At 33.9% G+C, this 14,875-nt stretch overlaps 1 protein-coding gene across 11 annotated transcripts in view; it reads left to right on the top strand.

The window, feature by feature from the left end:
- The window catches only part of LNPK (lunapark, ER junction formation factor), an 83,684-nt gene that overhangs the window by 32,243 nt on the left and 36,566 nt on the right, over nucleotides 1–14,875 (top strand). For all 11 annotated transcript variants that reach the window (XR_014828798.1, XR_014828799.1, XR_014828796.1 and 8 more), the window contains 3 exon segments: nucleotides 6,483–6,523; nucleotides 13,555–13,638; nucleotides 13,721–13,772. Coding sequence is in view for 6 of the 11 variants with exons in the window: in XM_021074605.2 (XP_020930264.2) it covers nucleotides 6,483–6,523; nucleotides 13,555–13,638; nucleotides 13,721–13,772 (177 nt within the window). In the remaining 5 variants the exon portion in view is untranslated.

Below are 14,875 nucleotides of genomic sequence, written 5' to 3'. Positions count from 1 at the left end.
GCACATGGAACATTCTCAAGAATTGATCACATACTGGGGCATAAAGCTAACCTCAGCAAATTTAAGTATATGGAAATTATTTCAAGTATCTTCTCTGACCACAATGGCATGAAACGAGAAATCAACCACAGGAAAAGAAATGAGAAAAAACTAACTACATGGAGACTAAACAACATGCTAGTAAAAAACCAATGGGTCAATGAGGAAATCAAGAAGGAAATTAAAAAATAACTCAAGACAAATGATAATGAAGACACAACCAGTCGAAAGCAGTGCTCAGAGGGAAATTCATTTCCTCAAAAAGGAAGAAAAACCTCAAATTGACAACTTAACCCACTACCTAAATTAATTAGAAAAGAAGAACAAACAAAACCTAAGGTCAGCAGAAGGAAGGAACTCATAAAGATCGAAGAGGACATCAGTAAAATAGAGATTAAAAAAACAATAGAAAAAATCAATAAAACCAAGAGCTGGTTCTTTGAAAAGGTAAACAAAATTGACAAACCTCTGGCTAGACTCACCAAGAAGAAGAGAGAAAAAAACCAAATAAAATAAATGAAAAAGAAGTCACAACTGATACTGTAGGAATACAAAAAACCATGAGAGAATACTGTGAACAATTGTATGCCAACAAATTTGACAGCCTAGAAGAAATGGACAACTTCCTAGAGACTTACAGCCTGCCAAAACTGAATCAAAAAGAAACAGATCAACTGAACAGACCAATCACTAGAAATGAGTATGTCATAAAAACACTCCCTACAAATAAAAGTCCAGGACCAGATGGCTTCACAGATGAATTCAACCAAACATACAAAGAGGAACTTATACCCATCCTCCTTAAACTTTTTCAAAAGGTTGAAGAAGGAACACTCCCAAAGACATTCTATGACACCACCATCACCCTAATTCCAAAACCAGACAAAGATACCACCAAAAAACACTATAGGCCAATATCTTTGATGAATATTTGGTGAATATAGGTGAAAAAATTCTCAACAAAATCTTAGGAAACCGAATCCAACAACATATAAAAAAGATCATACACCACGACCAGGTGGGATTCATCCCAGGTTAACAAGTATGGTTCAACATATGCAAATCAATCAACGTCATACACTACATTAACAGAAGAAAAGTCAAAAACCACATGATCATCTGAATAGACGTAGAGAAAGCATTTGACAAAGTATAACATCTATTAATGATCAAATGTCTTACCAAAGTGTGTATAGAAGGAACATAACCTTAACATAATCAAAGCCATTTATGACAAACCTACAGCAAATATAATACTTAATGGAGAAAAGCTGAAAGCTTTCCCACTAAAATCTGGAACAAGACAATTATGCCCACTCTCACCACTGTTATTCAACATAGTACTGGAAGTCCTAGCCACAGCAATCAGACAAACAAAAGAAATAAAAGGCATCCAAATAGGAAGAGAAGAGGTAAAACTGTCACTGTATACAGATGACATGATACTATATACAGAAAACCCTAAGGACTCAACCCAAAAACTGCTCTAACTGATCAACAAATTTGGCAAAGGAGCAGGATACAAGATCAACGTTCAGAAATTGGTCACATTTCTGTATACTAACAATGAAGTATTAGAAAATGAATACAAAAATACAATACCTTTTAAAATTGCACCCCAAAAAATCAAATACCTGGGAATATACCTGACCAAGGAGGTAAAGGCCTTATATGCTGAGAACTATAAAACATAATCAAGGAAATTAAAGAAGATACAAAGAAATGGAAAGATATTCCATGCTTCTGGGTTGGAAAAATTAACATTGTAAAAATGGCCATAGTACCCAAAGCAATCTATAGATTCAATGCAATCTCTATCAAATTACTCGTGACATTTGTCATAGAACTAGAACAAACAATCCAAACATTTATATGGAACCACAAAAGACCCAGAATTGCCAAAGCAATTCTGAGGAACAAAAACCAAGCAGGAGGCATAACTCTCAGACTTCAGACAATATTACAAAGCCACAGTTATCAAGACAGTGTGGTACTGGTACCAAAACAGACAAACAGACCAATGGAACAGAATAGAAAACACAGAAATAAAACCAGACACCTATGGTAATTAATCTTTGACAAAGGAGGTAAGAACATAAAATGGGAAAAAGACAGTCTTTTCAGCAAGTATTGCTGGGAAACCTGGACAGCTGCATGCAAAGCAATGAAACTAGAACACACCCTCACACCATGCATAAAAATAAACTCAAAATGGCTGAAAGACTTAAATATACGACGGGACACCATCAAACTCCTGGAAGAGAACATAGGCAAAACATTCTCTGACATCAACCTTATGAATATTTTCTCAGGTCAGTCTCCCAAAGCAACAGAAATAAAAGCAAAAATAAACCAATGGGACCTAATCAAACTGACAAGCTTTTGCACAGCAAAGGAAACCAAAAAGAAAACAAAAAGACAACTTACAGAATGGGAGAAAATACTTTCAAATGATGCAACTGGCAAGGGCTTAATCTCTAAAATATGCAAACAACTCATAACTCAACAGCAAAAAAGCCAACAACCCAATTGAAAAATGGGCAAAAGATCTGAATAAACATTTCTTCAAGGAAGATACACAGATGGCCAAGAAGCACATGAAAAAATGCTCAACATCACTGATTATTGGAGAAATGCAAATCAAAACTACCATGAGATACCCCCTCCCACCAGTCAGAATGGCCATCATTAATAAGTCCACAAATAACAAATGCTGGAGGGGGTGTGGAGAAAAGGGAACCCTCCTGCACTGTTGGTGGAATATAAGCTGGTACAACCACTATGGAGATCAGTATGAAGATACTTTAGAGATCTATACATAGAACTACCATGTGACCCAGCAATCCCACTCTTGGGCATATATCCGGACAAAACTTTCCTTAAAAAAGACACATGCACCCTTATGTTCATTGCAGCACTATTCACAATAGCCAGGACATGGAAACAACCCAAATGTCCATCAACAGATGATTGGATTCGGAAGAGGTGGTATATATATACACAATGGAATACTACTCAGTCATAAAAAAGAACAAAATAATGCCATTTGCAGTAACATGGATGGAACTAGAGACTCTCATCCTGAGTGAAGTAAGTCAGAAAGAGAAAGACAAATGCCATGTGATATCACTTACACCTGGAATCTAATATATGGCACAAATGAACCTTTCCACAGAAAAGAAACTCATGGACTTGGAGAATAGACTTGTGGTTGCCAAGGCGGGGGGGAGGGAGTGGGGTGGATTGGGAATTTGGGCTTAATAGATGCAAACTATTGCCTTTGGAATGGATTAGCAATGAGATCCTGCTGTGTAACCCTGAGAACTATGTCTAGTCACTTATGACGGAACATGATAATGTGAGGAAATAGAATGTATACATGTATGTGCAACTGGGTCACTATGCTGTACAGTAGATAAAAAAATTGTATTGGGGAAATAACAAAAAAATAAAATCAGGAGTTCCCATCGTGGCGCAGTGATTAACAAATCCTACTAGGAACCATGAGGTTGTGTGTTCGATCCCTGGCCTTGCTTAGTGGTTTGAGGATCCGGCTTGCTGTGAGCTGTGGTGTAGGTCGCAGACGCAGCTCAGATCCTGCATTGCTGTGTGGTATAGGCCGACCGCTATAGCTCCAATTAGACCCCTAGCCTGGGAACCTCCATATGCCATGGGAGCGACTCTAGAAAAGGCAAAAAGACAAAGAAAAAAAAGACAAAACACTGTATAATTCTACTTATATGGGGTACTCAGTGTAGTCAAACTCATAGAGACAGAAAAATCAAAGTCAACTGAAAAAAATTAAAAAGACTCAGAAAAAAAAATCATGATTTCAGGTGATTGTCATTGGTTCTTGATGAGTTGCCAGATATTACTGATACATTCCAATTATAGTTTATTTAAGGGGTCAATACTGAACTTGAAGTGACTGAAGAATTACCCTCTGTGAACAGTTTTGTAGAACACTCTGAGAGAATATTTTTAAAGAAATTGAATAAACACTAATTCAGTAAAACCTGAAGTGGAATCTGCTAAGATGTATTTATAGCTATTGGTGGTAAAAATATGTGTGAAGCAGGAAAAGGCTTAGTTGGATTGATTTACAAAGCTCATGAAATTGTTAGGTGTTTACATTCTGTGGTTATCCACTGTTATTCAACAGCAGGTACTTGCAGAACATATTTGAACCTATCATGTGTTATTGAACTAGTAGTGTCAATGGGGAACTTCATTTGCTCTCATGAACTTAATCATCATCAGTTATGTGAACTTTTATCAGAAATATAAGCTGAGTATCTTGACCCACACAGCAATTGGATGGAGTAGTGGTAGCAGTGTAATTTATTGATGTTTTGAGCTCAGGGGCCAGATTGAAATATTTCTGAATGAGAAGAACCAACTTCAATCACTGTGATTGAACTGGCTTTGAAAATTAAATGTTTTTGCTGCAGACTTGATGTAATGAATTCAACCTAAGATCACAAGACAAAACAGTCCTTATATGTAAAACCAATACTGCTGTAAAGTGATTTAGAAAACAAATAGCATTGTGATGACAAAAAGTAACTCTTTTTTTTGGCTGTGCTGGCAGCACCCAGAAGTTCCTAGGCCAGGGATTGAACCAGCGCCACAGAAGTGACCCCGAGCCACTGCAGTGACAGCACTGGATCCTTAAGCCGCTGCACCCCACGGGAACTTTAAAAAGTAATGTTAAAAAAATGCTCTGAAAAGTTAGGAAGCAAGATCTTCATTCCCACACAGATTTGCCGCAGATACATTATCTGAGCACAAACTACAGTTCCAGCAGTATTTTTTAGACCTCATGCAAGTAAAAAGGGAATTTCCATATTTCAAAATTCATTTAACTGGAGGTGATTAATTTGCAATGACATGACAAAAGGCAGATATTAAGAGAAGAATCCAAAGATTTTTATACATACCTTTTACACAATGAATATGCTCAGTTAAAATCATGTATTGTATATTGATTTCAATATTCAGCAGCACCTATCTGTGGGAAAAAAACATTTTCAAAAATATAATGTGTGAAATCTTATTACAGATGAATTACCAGGTTAACATTTTGCAAACAATTTTGATGATAGGGAACACTATTTGAATCTCAAGTGAAATGTCATCCCTCACCCCAAGGAAGATCATTCCATTCTTTTAATTGGTAGACCTATATTACAAAAAATTGAACTCAATTAATAGTGTATTTGAATTTTATCAATAAAGTTTTATGGAAATTTGTTGACTCTTTTGCTTTAAAAGTACAGACTCAATTTTTGTCTTTTGGCCCATAAAGCCTAAAATATTTACTGTTTGGCTCTTTTACAGAAAAAGTTTGCTGATCTCTGCACTAAAGGATAGCTATTTGGCTTGGTCTTATCCAACTTCTCTTTAAAAATGTCTGCAGACTTTTTTCTTTCTTTCAGTAATAAGTCTGAAATTACAGACGTTAAGTTACAGACTAAATACATTTTAGAAAAAATGTAGTTAAATCTTCTTTTTATAAGTTTGTATATTTTTGGATTTTTACATAAATAATATGCTTTGAATTGGGTATTCAGATGTTTGCTACTCCAGAGCTTTAATGAAGAGATAATAATTTTATTTATAAAATTTAATTAAATATTAATTTAATTAAATATTTAATTAAATATTAATTTAATTAATATTAATAGGACTTAATTATTTAAGTCCTATTTGGTAAAATGTTTAAATCAAGCTGTGAGTCTTTCTTCTTTCCACCTGGAATAGTATTCCTATTTATAATAGTTAAATATTTCTAAAGAAAAATTAGAAACCTAAAATAAATTTGTAAAGCAGATATGGGCATTCATAAATCTTAGCCTTTGAAGTGATTCTTCATGTCCCACCAGTGCAGCCTAACAAAGCAGGCAAATCTTGGAAAAGTTTGAAAAGTAGTTAGTATTCTTTTCCCTTCCAAGTCTCTCCTCAGGTATAATATAATAGATTTTCAAAGGTTTCCTTTATTAGTGGTCAATATCTTGGAAGTTGGATAACTTAATAAAATACTTCTTTCCTTATAAACAAAGTACAACATTTTTATTACCAATGTATAAAAAGATTTGGTTTTAATTTTATAAATTAATGTGGGTGGGATGTTGAAAGGAAGGAGAAAGAATAAAACTACTTCTGAAAACATTTAAAAATATATCTTTTTAAATTTGGAAAGCTATTTTAATCTATTTAGAGTCCATTTTTTCCTCTACTGAGCTTGTAATATATAGGCAAATATATGAAATATATATTCGTAAAGATTTAGATAACTTTTGTCTGTACTCATCAGTGAGAAATCCTAAAATGAGGATGTTTTCTTGGCCCTGCTTAATTAACGTCCATCATTCAACATTTTTTTTTCTTGTATCTAAGTATTTTAATATCTGATTTATTTTGGTTTAAATCTTGTTTTCTAGATGAAGCATTGGATGATTTAAAATCCCAGAAGAAAAAAATAGTAAGTTAATTTTTATTTAAAGTTAATTTATATAAAACTAATAAATTAAGAACTGAATAATGTTTATATGTTCTAAGTAATGACTCTTCAAGGAACAAGTGTGTTTTTAGATAGCAATTTAATGGTTAAGTTAAATTATGAATATTTTTGCTAGTTAATAATGATTGACAAGAAGATGGACTTTTGAGATTCTGAGAGTACATCAGCTATAAGCTAAGAAGTAAGTAAATGAATAATTATATTGGAGGACTACCTGAGTCCGAGGGGTAAGAAGGTGGTTATCCAGATTGATTATTAGGACCAGAAAAGGACCAAACATCATGTGTCAGTTCTTAGATTTTCTTGACATGATAAAGCTAGGAGAGAGGGAATCAAAATTGGTTGTAAAAGACAAATTTAACATGAAAAAAAAAAAAAAGACCAAAGAAAGGGAGAGAGGAGAGAGAGAATATTTTTTCTTTGGTTTCTTCCATTTTCTGTCAGCAATTCTGATCACATGGGCATCTATTGTAGGGCCAGTTAAGTGCATCCTTCAGATGTGTTGGAGAACGAAAGGCCAAAACTAAGAGAGGGAAAAGGGCTCTAGATATTTAGAAGTTGATATGTAATAATTTTTAATAAGTAAGTTAAGTTTGACTTTAATTTACTTATACTTTTTTCATATAATTATTTTTGAAGTATAAAAATGATAATCGATGGTAGTATCATGTTATATGGAAACTTATTTAATGAAATTCAGTCAGATGCAAAATCAATTCAATGTATTTTAGTTTAACCTGTAATAAGTAACAATTATGTCAGGAACTAATAAAAATTATTAAGGTTGAGATTAATGTTAGAAGTCGTTCTGTGAATTGGTAAGAAAAGGCATTGGGGAGTTCCCGTCGTGGCGCAGTGGTTAACGAATCCGACTAGGAACCATGAGGTTGCGGGTTTGGTCCCTGCCCTTGCTCAGTGGGTTAACGATCCGGCGTTGCCGTGAGCTGTGGTGTAGGTTGCAGACGCGGCTCGGATCCCGCGTTGCTGTGGCTCTGGCGTAGGCCGGTAGCTGCAGCTCCGATTGGACCCCTAGCCTGGGAACCTCCATATGCCGCAGGAGCGGCCCAAGAAATAGCAAAAAAAAAGACAAAAAAAAAAAAAAAAAAAAAAAAAGAAAGAAAAGGCATTGGTCTTGAGGGATTTACGTACCTTAAAAAATAAAGAAACTTTTTTTTTTTTTCATTTTTAAAGGTTTTATTGTAGTTGATTTACAATGATGTGATAAGAAACTTTAATTCTGAAAGGATTCCTTGTATTTTTTGTTTGATGCCTTGGCAAAATTGCATTGACATTTTTTGATGGTCCTAAATAGAAGTATTCCCAATATATCTTGCTTTATTTCTGGAATTCTGCAAATTATGGTACAGCCAGAAATTCAAAATGAGGAAATATTGATAGTTCTCAGTAATACACAGATTGTGATATGATTGGTTTGGTTTGCTGATGTGATAAAAAGGAGAGCTGATAGTATTGATCAGAGCCAAGTCCTACTTGTACCAAAATAAAGAAATATAGATTAAAATAGACAAGGAGGAAAACAAAAGAAAAAAGGGGAAAAAAAGAAGAATAAAAATTTCTAAATAAGATGCTGATTCAATGTCCGTGGCATCATGTGACCAGAGAGCAGAATCTTAGAGAACATATGATTGGGGGGAAACTTTCAGAGAGAACTTGGAATATTCTGTGAGAGGGCACACTAAGCTATTTACTTCTTTAATAGCCCTTGAGGGAATCACAGCATAAAAGATGCTCCATCTAGGTCTGACAGTTGGGAAATTCAATTCAAGGTCCAATAGTTTTGTATATCTAATGGTTCATGAGGCATCAATATTACAGAATAGTTCAGTATGGCATTTCTCTTGCAGTAAGATTAAAGAAAAACAAATTGGCTGCTCTAACTCATTTTATTATTTAGAGAACACAATATTCATTGACTTGTTGATTATAGTACTGTTGCTGTTGGGAACTAGTCCCTGGCCTTTATTGCCCAACTCCTTAACAGAGCTGCTTTGTTTGAGAAACTTTACACTTTATTTAGAACAATAGGTGTTAAGGGTGAATTTGAAGGAGCACAGTGCTAGCTAATGATTGTACTGGTGAAAAAAAAAAAAAGACATTAATTTTTGAGCAAAAGCAAAATGTCATCAAAACTGATCTTGTTCATAAATGTTGAAATTTAACTCTATTATAGCTTCAAAAATGCTGGCAGGAAAAATAACTATTAGTTTAAAATCATCCAACTCCTAACCTTTCTTTTTTACTAAAAAATGAATATAAATTGTATTTACTACTTTATGTTTTATTAAAGGTGGTTTTCTCAGGGATGCTTTTCTTTCTTTTTTTAATGTCCCCATCTGTGGCATATGGAAGTTCCTGGGCTAGGGACTGAATCTCAGCCGCAGCTGTGCTGCAGCTATGGCAACATCGGATCCTTTAACCCACTGTTCTGGGTCAGGGATCGAACCCGCACTTCTGCAGCAACCCAAGCCACTGTGGTCAGATTCTTAATCCACTGTGCCACAGTGGTAACTCCAAGGATGCATTTCTTTAATCTGGATGGATTTATAATGTAATTTTTAATTTGTGAAAATGGAATTTATAACAATAAATATGAATTATAAATTGATTAAAAGGTTAAATTACTTAGGAAAATGAGTAACAACATTTTAAATCTAAGCACTTAATATAACTATTTACTTGTTAAAATAAAACTAGGAATTAATCTTTACCTAAAAAACCTCTCAAGTTTTTGTACATTTTGCCTCTCACATGTTTTGCGGTCCTTAAAAAAAAAACTTTTAATTTAAAAAATATCACTGTTCAATGGCCTAGTGGGTAAGGATCTGGTGTGGTCATTGCCGTGGTGCTGGTTCAATTCCTGGCCCAGGAACTTCTGCATGCATGGGCGTGGCCAAAAATCACTATTCAAGAGATAATTTACAAAAAAACCACTATTCAAAATCAAAATTCCTCAAAACATAAATCAAAATGACCTCTTTAAGTGGCTTCATGAAAATACTATACTTTTTCAGATAAGTACAGGTATTTCTATGTGATAATTCCTTTCTGGCATTTCTCAGGAAATTTATGTTTTTTCCAAGTCCTGAGAAAAATTTGTTGAGAAATTGGGAGCATGGGAACAAGTGTTATAATTTTCTGAGAGTTAAAGCTTAACAGTCACTGCAGATGTTACTGGTTCAAAGGAATCCACTAATGTCAGTTGAAAGCAAGAGCAGGAAATGCTGACATGCTGGGCTAGAGGTTAATGTGGACATTTTAGGGAACAGGACAGAAGCACATAGAAAAGAAGTGGCACATCCTAATTAGTCAGTCATTCTTGCTTTTGTGGCTATGCTATGAGTATGTTTTTATGGGCCCTGTGTTAATGGTGAGTTATTCTTACAAATAAATACTAGTTAAGTTTATATACATAGTATATACTATACAAAATCCTTGTGATAGTCCATGAAATAAATTTTGGAGGCAAGAAAATCCTTAATTTGGCAATATTAGCATGTGATTCTGTGTTAACCTCACTATAAGTTTCAAATGTTATATTTTCATATTACCTAATTAGTTTGCTGGCATTTTCCAGTGTTTGGATATTCACTATAGGCTGTCAATCTTTGTAAATACTTTAACAGAAGAAATATAGAGAGGGATGTTACTGTTATTGTGAAATACTCCTGTATGAAATCATAAAGTAATTTAGACTCTGAATTAGTAAAAACAATATTGATTTCAATAGCAAAACCAAAACTTGGGTAAGAAGACTATTTTCATCATTGTAAAAATATGAGTTTAAATGATGCCACATGAACCCTAGTGCTGTGAATTGAAGATGCTTTTGGGCATACTCTTAATAGTTTGACCAAAGTCAGTGCAAAATGAAAGAAAATTTTCTACATCTGGAATATTTGTTATGAAGCAAGGATCAAGAATGTTGGATAGGGCAGTTAATAGCACTTTGCATGTTTTAAAACTTTATTTCAAGAATTTTAATTTAAATATAGAATTATCTTTTCAAAATAAAAAAATTGACATTTATTTTGTGTTAGTGTTCCCTTCATTTAGTGTCCTTTCAATGAAATTCTCAATCAAGTAGAAATAATTTTTGTATGTTCTTAAAATATATAATCTCACCAAAATGATGTTGATTCATAATAAATAAGCAACAACATGTTGAGTATACTCTTTTTTAAATTAAAAAAACTCTGAAGCTTTTAGTATAACCATATCACAGAAAAACAATTTACTCCTTGTTATAGCATTCATTTTTTAAAATGTATAAAGTATTGTGAAGAATACAGAGTAACTTATAAGTTAGGGAATTCTAAGAATTCAGTTTCTCATTCCTGAATCCTGATATTGATATGTTGGATATTTGAAAACACTGCTTGTTTCAGACCCATTCTGAATAATTGAGGTATCATTGAAGGTTATGTGTTTCTGTATTAGGTACTATTGTAGATTCTCCTACATTATTTAAATTGCACAGCAATGGTATGAGAAAGTATTAGTGTTTCTGCTCTACAAAAGGAGAAACTGAGGCTGACAAACTTGCTCAGTCTTTCTACAGCTAATTAAGAGTAGAGATGTGATATTCTTCCCACTGATCAGATGTCTATTTATAAAACAGATTATTCACTTAAAGTATTGTGGGATAAATGTATTAATTAAGCTGTTATGTGGGAAAAAAAGCAAGTGCAAAAGAAAAAGAGAATGGATTTGTGTATTTTGCTTTTTACAATGATTTTATTTAAGATAGTTTACATGCACATAGACATAAACACGAATACTTGCTGAATGATTTACTAGAAATGGCATTTGTTTGGTAAAGTCGCATTTTGGTTTTGAGTTTTGTGTATTGTTTTAAAGATCACAGTTGTATTGGAATTCTTGTCATGGTTCAGCAGAAGTAAATCCGACTGGCATCCATGAGAATGCAGGTTCAATCCCTGGCCTTGCTCAGTGGATTAAGGATGCAGCATTGTCTTAAGCTGTGGTGTAGGTCGCAGATGTGGCTCGGATTCTGCATTACTGTGGCTATGGTGTAGGTCAGCAGCTACAGCTCTGATTAGATCCCTAGCCTGGGAACCTCCATATGCAGTGGTTGCAGCCCTAAAAAGATGGAAAAAAAAAAAATCACAGTTGTATCTGATCTTCTTTTTAAGCCTAGCAGTGGTCTCACTTTAGAATTGTGCTGTCCAAATCAGTAGCCCCTAGCCCCATGTAGCTTTTTAAATTTACATTATGTGGAGTGGAATAAAAGTAGCTACAATTCAGTTCCTCAGTTGCACAAGCAATATTTTAAGTCATCACATATGGCATTGTAGCTACTGTATTGTGCAGATATAAATCACTTCCATCATTACATAAAATTCTATTGTTAAAACACTGTTCTAGGAGTTCCCGTCGTGGCGCAGTGGTTAACGAATCCGACTAGGAACCACGAGGTTGCGGGTTTGGTCCCTGCCCTTGCTCAGTGGGTTAACGATCCGGCGTTGCCGTGAGCTGTGGTGTAGGTTGCAGACGCGGCTCGGATCCCGCATTGCTGTGGCTCTGCGTAGGCCGGTGGCTACAGCTCCGATTGGACCCCTAGCCTGGGAACCTCCATATGCCGCGGGAGTGGCCCAAGAAATAGCAACAACAACAACAACAACAACAAAAGACAAAAGACAAAAAAAACCAAAAAACAAAACACTGTTCTAGACAATCAAAAATTTGTAGAAATCAAGGATTTAGTTCTTTGCTATTTTATGTAGATTATGTTGATTTGGGGATACGACCTATCTTACCCACTCTCTATCCCCATCCCCAGTTTTTCACCAACTCTAAAGTGATGTTACATTTTCTTTACATCAGAAAATTGCACTTGTTTTGAGACTCTATCATTATTTCGAAATAATTAGAAAAATGCTTTAGTTTCACTTAATGAGAAATCTATTAACTACTATTGTAGCAGCATATTTTAAACTATTTAAACTTGTTAAATGTGCTCTGCTTTGCATTCTAAAACAAATATTCTTTGGAATAAACATGGCATTTAATGAATCTAAGTGGCTGTCGGTGGTCACTGAAAAGATCCTTTTCCAAGTTTTGCAAAAGCATTTTCTATACATCAGCTGTTTATTCATAACTATGACTGTCTTGTACTAAAGTTAAACTTTTTCTGATATTGGGCTATAACTGCTAAAATGATACTTTACTAGTGTTTACTTTTTAAATTAAACCCATATATTAAGCCATAAAGTGACTTGAGTGCATTGTAAACAAAATGCTGTAATAATGAAGTGCTTTATTTACAGTCCCTAATATGAGCATAGAATTCAGTAAAATTTTTTCTTCTTATTATGTACAGTTTTTTCCCTCTAAAGTTGTTTGAATCTAAGTTAAAAAAGGGGAGCTTCAGCTTTTAAAGTCATTTGAGCAAACTCCATGAGAGAGCATGGCTGTTCTCCCAGTTAGTGGGTTTTCACTGCATTTCTCAGCAAGCTAATTGCTCCTGCTAATAAATAATCTAAAATCGATGCTGACAGCAGTTAATTGGCACAGAGATTTTATTTTGTAAAGCTCTTGGCTAACGACCTTCTTTAAATTAATAGCATTAAGTGCTATGAGGAAATAAATCTGAGGAATTGCCTGTCATTTGCTTGTCATGTCTAATAACTTCCAATAATGATGGCTGATAGATTTTTGCACATTCCATTATTGAAGTTGGTGCATGTAATTATTCTCCTCATTATACATAAACAATTAGCAATATTTGGTATTTCCTTGCAGTAAAGCTGTTAAATGCAAGTAACATATTAGCAGTTAGAAGCTATTTTAAAATCTGGATTTTAATTATTTGAATATAGGAAGTCTTTCATGCTACCTGTATATAATATGTGCTATTTATTTTAAGCCTTGTGCTTGAATACTTTTTGAATAGGACTTATAATGTATGTGTGTTTTAACATGTAACAATTTATGGAACTTTGTATTTGCAGCTTGAAGAAGTCATGGAAAAAGAAACTTATAAAACGGCTAAATTAATTCTTGAAAGGTTTGATCCAGATTCAAAGAAAGCAAAGGTAAGGCTGTGATATCACTACTGTTTTATTATAAATTGCATATTGTTGTAGGTCACTGTAATAACATTATTGTATTTGACAGGAGTTTGAGCCGCCATCTGCTGGAGTAGCTGTAACTCCAAGGCCTGGACAAGGTAAATAACTTTGTAGAAACTGCTGCTGCTGTTGGAAAGATCCATATTTACCCAAGTGAGTTCAAAGGTGTGATAGAGGTGTGTAAAAACTTATGTAGACTGCTTTTATGCTAATTTCTATTTGGTAATTTGGGATATGACTTGAAGTAGATGGCAATATATTTCATTTTGATTTTATAGGAATATGTTGATAAGTAAAGATGTTATCCATTGAGGTTAAATATATAATTAGTTTTAATCTTTTGAAGTTAAGTGATTTCACCAGTATTTTGTAAGGCTTTTTTTTTTTTTTTTTTTTTTCCCTATTGAAGTAAGAATCTGCTGGAATATTCACTATTATGAAAATTCTTAAATTTTTATGATTTTTGAAGTAATGAAGATTTTTGTCAGATTTGAGTTTCTTCTAAAATAGCACCTTTAATTAGGAAGAGAAGAAAATAATTGAGAAATGAGAAAAAAAATTGAATTACTGCTATATAATAACATTGTCTTTCTTTTTGAGATTATATCGCTAGATTACTAGTGAAACCATTACTATGATATCATTAAATAGTACATTATTTAAAAAATATTATTTTAAGTAGTTACATAAAGCATTCCCAAGACTGGCATGTGAGAAGATATTTTTGAGTTTGCATTGGCTTCCCTCTTTGTTCGCTTCTCTGGAATATAATAATATACAGGCATACCTCAAAGATATTGCAGGTTTGGTTCCAGACCAGCCCAATGAAGTGAATTTAGCAATAAAGTGAGTCACAGGAGTTTTTTGGTTTCTCAGTGTGTATAAAAGTTATATTTACACTATACTGTGGTCTATTAAGTGTGCAATAGCACTGTGTCTCAAAAAACAATGTACGTACCTTGATTAAAAATAGTTTATTGCTAAAAAATGCTAACCATCATCTGACAATGCTGGGTTGCCATAAACTTTCAATTTGTAAAAATTCATTTTGTAAAAAACCTCAGTAATTCTGAAGCACAAGAAAATGAAGCACAATAAAACGAGGTATGCCTGTAGTTTGTAAGGCTTTTGTTGCAATATACAATGTACTTTAAAAAATGTAACTTCTAGTCTTATAAATAAACAGAATTGGAGCCTGGTT

Source organism: Sus scrofa, chromosome 15 (genome assembly GCF_054392235.1).
Source record: "Sus scrofa isolate SSC_HxYL_T2T_F1_AM1 chromosome 15, Sscrofa_HxYL_maternal_Yorkshire_Landrace_v2.0, whole genome shotgun sequence".
Lineage (NCBI taxonomy): Eukaryota > Metazoa > Chordata > Mammalia > Artiodactyla > Suidae > Sus > Sus scrofa.
Note: the sequence above shows the minus strand (reverse complement) of the source record. Positions and strands in the feature narration are given on the sequence as shown.